Source organism: Dicentrarchus labrax, unplaced genomic scaffold (assembly GCF_905237075.1).
Source record: "Dicentrarchus labrax unplaced genomic scaffold, dlabrax2021, whole genome shotgun sequence".
NCBI lineage: Eukaryota > Metazoa > Chordata > Actinopteri > Moronidae > Dicentrarchus > Dicentrarchus labrax.
The window spans coordinates 14729909-14736120 of NW_026136707.1; the positions used below are offsets into that span (position 1 = coordinate 14729909).

The following is a 6212-nucleotide window of genomic DNA, read 5'->3' on the forward strand; positions in this document are numbered from 1 at the left end:
GTACTTTTATACACAAAACCAAAAGTCACTATGTAAATAGTAGAAAGTCATCAGGCATAATGTGATTACTAGTGAAAACAAAGGCACGCACACAAGGAGGGGGGCTTTTACGTTAACAAGGGGACAGGAGGCTGCTCTCTGACAGTGAGTGATTAGTAAGTTTGCATTGCCCCGAATGTATATTTCAAAGTTTGCACTCATCAATCCATACTTAAGTCTGCATTCTTCATCACACTCCATGGTACAGAACTTACACAGTTGTATGCAATAACTTGGGCACCCCTTGACAAATAACAACAAATAGCAAACATTCATGCTTAGTTATGTTTTCTATCATAAACTGAACAAAAAATAAAAAATAAAGCAAAACACCTTTTTGGCATGTGCAAAAATGTTAGTACCGCCTTCTGACAAACACTTTTTGTAGCCAGCTGTAGTCAGCTGGCCCTCCCATGTGCCTAAAATCACATGAAATAAGGGAATATAAATATAAATTAAAGCTGCAAGCAGCGTTGGGCGGGACCTCGCACTCCACGCAACTCGGGGCGCGCTGCGGACGCGTCGCGTGCCGTCGTAACACGTGCGGACCACAACACGAAAATGTCACGTACATCAACTCAAAATCGCCACGCAGCGCTTACCACCTGTTGCCGGAAGGTGGCGCTATTGCTATATCTTAATATTGTCATGTAGACAAGTTCAGGGCGGGACTGTTGTAACACACGTGAATTTTCATTGAGATTGGACCACGTACGCTGAAGTTATGAGGACGTGTTCAGGGCGAGACTGTTACAGAATATATGAAGTTCACTGGAGATTGGACATTGCACACTGAAGTTATGAGTGGCATTTCATGGCGAATCCGCTGAATTTGACAAGTCGTCACTGGCACGGTCATTTCACGTAACGCAGCACAAAATCGCCACGCAGCGCTTACTTCCTGTTGCCAGTAGGTGGCGCTATCACTATGTCTGAATATTGTCATGTAGACGTGTTCGGGGTGTGACTTATCAAACACGTGAAGTTTCATTGAGATTGGATCATGTACACTGAAGTTATGAGGACGTGTTCAGGGTGGGACTGTACACTGAAGTGGAGTACTATCTGTTTATGGTGACTGGTCGAAATTCAACGCAACGCCACGGGCACGCCGTTTGACGGAATGTCGTAAATAGCACAACTTTTAATCATGAATGTCTTTAGATTGCGCTGATTAAATCTGAAGTAGATCCAATAAATTCCCTAGGAGGAGTTCGTTCAAATACAACGCGAAAAATCACAGAAAATGACCAAAAAACTCTAAATGGCTGAGTTTGATGCCAAGCCACGGACACGCCGTTTGACGGAATGTCGTAAATAGCACAACTTTTAATCATGAATGTCTTTAGATTGCGCTGATTAAATCTGAAGCAGATCCGATAAATTCCCTAGGAGGAGTTCGTTCAAATACAACGCGAAAAATCACAGAAAATGACCAAAAAAATCTAAATGGCTGACTTTGATGCCACGCCACGGACACGCCCTTCAACGTACATGCACAAATAGCACAACTTTTAATCAGGACCATTTTTTGAGTGTACTCACAAATTTTGAAGCATATCCGATAAATTCCCTAGGAGGAGTTCGTTCAAATACAACGCGAAAAGTTCACCGAAAGTGAAACTTTAAATCAAAATGGCCGACTTCCTGTGGGGTTTCGGGTATGGGTCCAAGAGGCTTTTTTGTACGTCCCGAGATTCTAAACGGGCCTACCAAGTTTCGTACATATCGGTGAAACGTGGCGCCGGGGCTGCTGTTTATTTATCCTGTAGGGGGCGCTACACACAGGACAAACACGATTTTTGATATGTGAGCTTCAGGCACTACTCTACACGTACCCTGTGAATTTCATATTCATAACTATTACGGTATTCGCACAGTGATTTTTCATGCCAAAAGAGCGCCACCTAGTGCCGTATTTAGTTTTTCCTTTTTAAGGGAGCCTCATGGAGCCAGGGGGAAGCATCATACCAAGTTTCATCTTAATCACATATACCGTTGTAGAGATATAAACTTCTTCATTTTAAAGAGCGCCACCTAGTGGCAATGGCCTGAAATTGTGCACGATGCTTAAGGAAGACATGTGGAACTATGGACCCAAGTTTGGTGTCAATCGGACATACCAATGTGGAGAAATGGTCCACTTCCCTTTTTGACGAAAAATATACAGGAAGTTGGAATTTTAAAGCGTGCTTATTTTTTTAAATTTCAAAAATGTTCAAATTAGCCTTTTTGCCAGGGCGGTCCCCAGGTAGTAGGTGAAAAATTTCGTGCGAATCAAAAAAAGAGTGTAGCAGGAACACTTAAAAGTAGTTTATGGACATTTTGCGCTCTAGAAAAAAAAAATTCTAGGCGGAAGTGGGCGGGGCTTATATGGGGAGATTCAACTCCATTCACCGAACACGTGGATGTAAGTTTTTTGAATGTGCGACAAACTATGCAGAAGTTATTAGCCTAAACGCATTTTTTATGATAGTAGCGCCACCTAGTGGCAGACCCGAAAGCGACGCATGTAATATCCCCATTTTCACCAGGCCTGACCACTTTGCCAAATAAAATTGACTTTTCGTATATGTTCAGGGGGGCAAAAATGCAGTCAATAGGGGCTAAAAATAATAGGTAAGAAGAAGAAGAAACATTGCAAATACAATAGGGACCTCCAGCGGTCGCTTGCGAGGTCCCTAATTAAAAATTCTATATTAATTCTGTCTGTTTGCAGGTGCAGAAAACTACAACCACATCATCATTCCCACAGTGGTGGGGATCGGTACTGCTGTGCTCTTTGGAGTCTTCTGCATCTTAATGGTGAAAAAATACAAGTGAGTAATGCAGTACATTGACATTAACTGATGCATTGATGGACAGAGCACATCAGATAAGTAATAACACATTTGAGCCAAAATAATCTATTGTCCTGCACATATGTAGTATGTGCTCTTCAATACGTTTATTGTATTAATGTATGGCATTCATTGTCTTTGTTTTCTGTCTGTTCTAGGACACGCATTGCAGAGCTCTAACGTCGAGATGGCAGGTAAAAATGGTGTACAGCGGATTAAGTTCATGGTGCTACACTGATATCACATGATTTCATTTCTTTTCCTTATCATAATGTCATTTTCTTTAATGTTTAGCGTGTTGAAGCGGCTGTCCAGGATGTCTCGCAGGTGAGGTTAAAAAAAAGTGGTTTGTGATTATTACAAGTACAAGAATATTATTATCTTAGTAACTTTTAATCGTACTAATGTATAATTGAATCTGTGAATCCTGTGAATTTTCAGGATTCGTTCCGATGGCCCAGGACCATCTCGTTCTGATCAAAGGCAAGAGGCATTTTAACGGTTATCTCTCTAAACATCATTTTAGTGACTAGTTCTGTACTCTCCCTACTTCCACTTTGTATAGACCGCCCCACTGTAATTTCCTTGTTCGTGCAGAATGTGATAAGATCAGTACTTTTATGTATATGCCTCACAGCATTTGCATATTTTCTCTTCTTCTTTTTGGGCAGAAGGTCTATTTGGAGCAGATTTTCTAGGTAAGAAAAACAGCGTGCTTCATTGCTCAGTTGTTTTCACAGCAATGCACTTTTGTCCTAATGAAACTAGCACATATCACATCCTGTTTTTAAACTGAATCTACCACAGAAGGCCTAAAGGGGAAATGCTGGATTTGGACCATATGTAAGTGTGAGAAATGTATGAAAGTTAAGTAGCGAATTGTAGTTTTTCACACTGTGTAGTGACATGAATTTTTATCCTCGTTTCCCACCCCCCAAAAGGTACTTGCTTCTCTTGAACCTGACCAGTAAATAAAATGTGGATATCATATATTGTAGTACAGCAACGTCTCATGTCCTTTCCCCACCTCTGTCTTCTTGTTAATGCTGTTGATGGGACTCAGCCAGCCAAAATCCTGCAATTACAATGAGGTATTATTAAATCGTCAGGGATTTATTCCAGAGAATTACATTGGTTACAAGGCACTATCAACATCTGTAACAATAATGACCATTAATCTCTCACAGGACCTTGATGATGGTGACGATTACATGAACACTGTGGAACTCAACATCTATGGAAACATCTGAAAATAAAGCCCTCCAAAGAGAGTTTGTGATCAAAGCAAACAACAAACCTAATCACGCTCATAATAATCATTGTGTATTAACCACGTCTGATGATTGTAGTTTTAATTATTTATGACTGCTGTGTTAACCTCTCCTGTTAAGCAAAATATATTTAATTGTGTCAAGTAAAATGCATTTTGAACATATGTTTATTGCATTTATTACAATGTCTACCATTATAATGTTACATAGCAATAATCAAGCAACTTTGTTAAACCAGTGTATTTGTTTGTTTGTTTAGGCATGGTGTCATTATTGTTGGGCCTAAACAGTGTTTGGAAAGTTACTGAAAAATTGTGAATTGTTAATTACTAGTTACTTCTCTCGAAAGTAATTGAATTACTTTTCCAATTACTGCATGTAAAAGTAATTAGTTATGAGGGAAGTAGCTTTCTTGTTACTTGTAAATGTCTGTTTCAATGATCTTATTAACACACACTGCTGTCAGCTATTTCATTATTTTAATGTTTCAGTGAGACAAGACAAATGTATCTGTTCAGTTAGTCCGAACCACCAGAGAGCAGAGTGCTCCTACCTGTAAGCTACACTTATTGTCTTTGTTAGTAGACGGGAGGATTTAGTCGAAGAATTGCACATTAACCAACAGCTACCATAAGAAAAGTGATCGCAAACTGGAAAATCAGGGGGATACACTTGGATTTACTGGGGTGGTCTGCCATCTTCTGCTGTTGTCCAGATAAAACATAAGTAATGTTGAGGAATCTCTGTATTTCAAAAACTCATTCCTTGCGCATTCTTTTAATGAAGCAATAGGAGAAGATTTAGTTTACTCAATAATCAGCTTTATTCTTAACACCAGTAGAATGTGCAAAGTTTACAGAGCTCTGGGTTCAACTAGGGTTAACCTGACAGGCACAAGGTCTACCAGTTCACAAAGTCTGAGCAACCTCTTGTTCCTAACATCAGTTCTTATATTTTTGCAGATGACACACATAGCACCAGATGGAGGAATCTCCACCCCTCGTCCACTTGGTATCTCGACTCCAGGAATGGTGTTGTTGGGGTAGCCACAACCTGGAACTGGAAGGAGTCCGTCTGGCTCCATCACTGATACTGACTTCGGAGGTCGTGTTTACCGCTATCTCTCCAAAAGAATGTCATGTTATCAACTATCCACACTCTTCTCCCTTATACTGTGCCTGCTATTCATATTCATTAGTAAGTTATAATTCTATAACACATCATACAAACATCTAAAATTCCCTTAACAGCCCTTTATCAATGTAAGCATAATCTATGTAAGTACGAGTAAACATATTTCTATTCTAGTAAATAATCATACAGGTAAAGTATAAATCACAGAATATCGCAACAGTAACAAGAAACAAACTCATTTAAATTTCAGGGATTGTAATTGTGTTATTTACCTTAAAAACATAATTCGTTATATTACTAGTGATGGCCAAAAGTAGTGGAACTACAATTACACGTTACCTTTAAAAAACACACCTAAAACAAAATGCCACAGTAAGATTGAATTCAATGAGTTGACTCCAAAGGCATGAAATAAAAACAAAAAAGGGATAAGAATTGAATAAAATAGTTTGAACAATGTGTAAAAATGTATAAAAACCTCTCTCTTTCCCAGCAGTCTGATACTGAACCTTATCAAAGAGGCAAAATGCTGACGTGACTCTCTGAATTCTTCCTCTTTTTCTAAAATCTCGAGTGTGAATAACCTACATATAACCTTTGTACCATGCAGCTGTTTTTTTTATTTATTTATTTATTGTTGTGGTTATTGTCCCCCAGTATTATATATTCAAGTATCCAGGAACAATAAAGTGCTACAAGCAGCCATCAATGTCATGGACAAGGACTTTTTTCCCCTTTTTTTCCCCTATCTATGTTGCATTCATATTTTGGGGTTTGTCTTTTTTCTTTTCAACTTTTTATTTAATATTTCTCTTTACTGTTTTTGGCCAGTGCTGTTTTTCAAATGTGTATAATAAAATAATAAAGTCTTCAAAAACAAAAAAATGATTGTGCCTATGAACTCATATATAGAGTTGATAGAGTAGAT

At 38.8% G+C, this 6212-nt stretch overlaps 1 protein-coding gene and 1 long non-coding RNA gene across 15 annotated transcripts in view; both read left to right on the plus strand.

The window, feature by feature from the left end:
* Window positions 1–6154, plus strand: part of LOC127366552 (myelin-associated glycoprotein) — a 40543-nt gene extending 34389 nt beyond the window's left edge. For 3 of the 14 annotated variants that reach the window (XM_051405598.1, XM_051405597.1, XM_051405595.1), the window contains exon 13: window positions 3971–4384. In XM_051405598.1, the coding sequence (XP_051261558.1) occupies window positions 3971–4129 (159 nt within the window). In that variant the 3' untranslated portion in view covers window positions 4130–4384. Of the gene's footprint in view, window positions 1–3550; window positions 3578–3686; window positions 3723–3820; window positions 4385–5112 lie in introns of those variants that run through there. The other 11 variants (XR_007885325.1, XR_007885327.1, XR_007885326.1 and 8 more) reach the window with 10 other exon arrangements.
* On the plus strand, window positions 2759–3367 carry LOC127366592 (uncharacterized). Its single transcript, XR_007885336.1, has 4 exons — window positions 2759–2858; window positions 3038–3073; window positions 3174–3206; window positions 3321–3367. It is a non-coding gene; the product is annotated as an uncharacterized LOC127366592 (long non-coding RNA).
* Window positions 6155–6212: the final 58 nt, after the last annotated feature.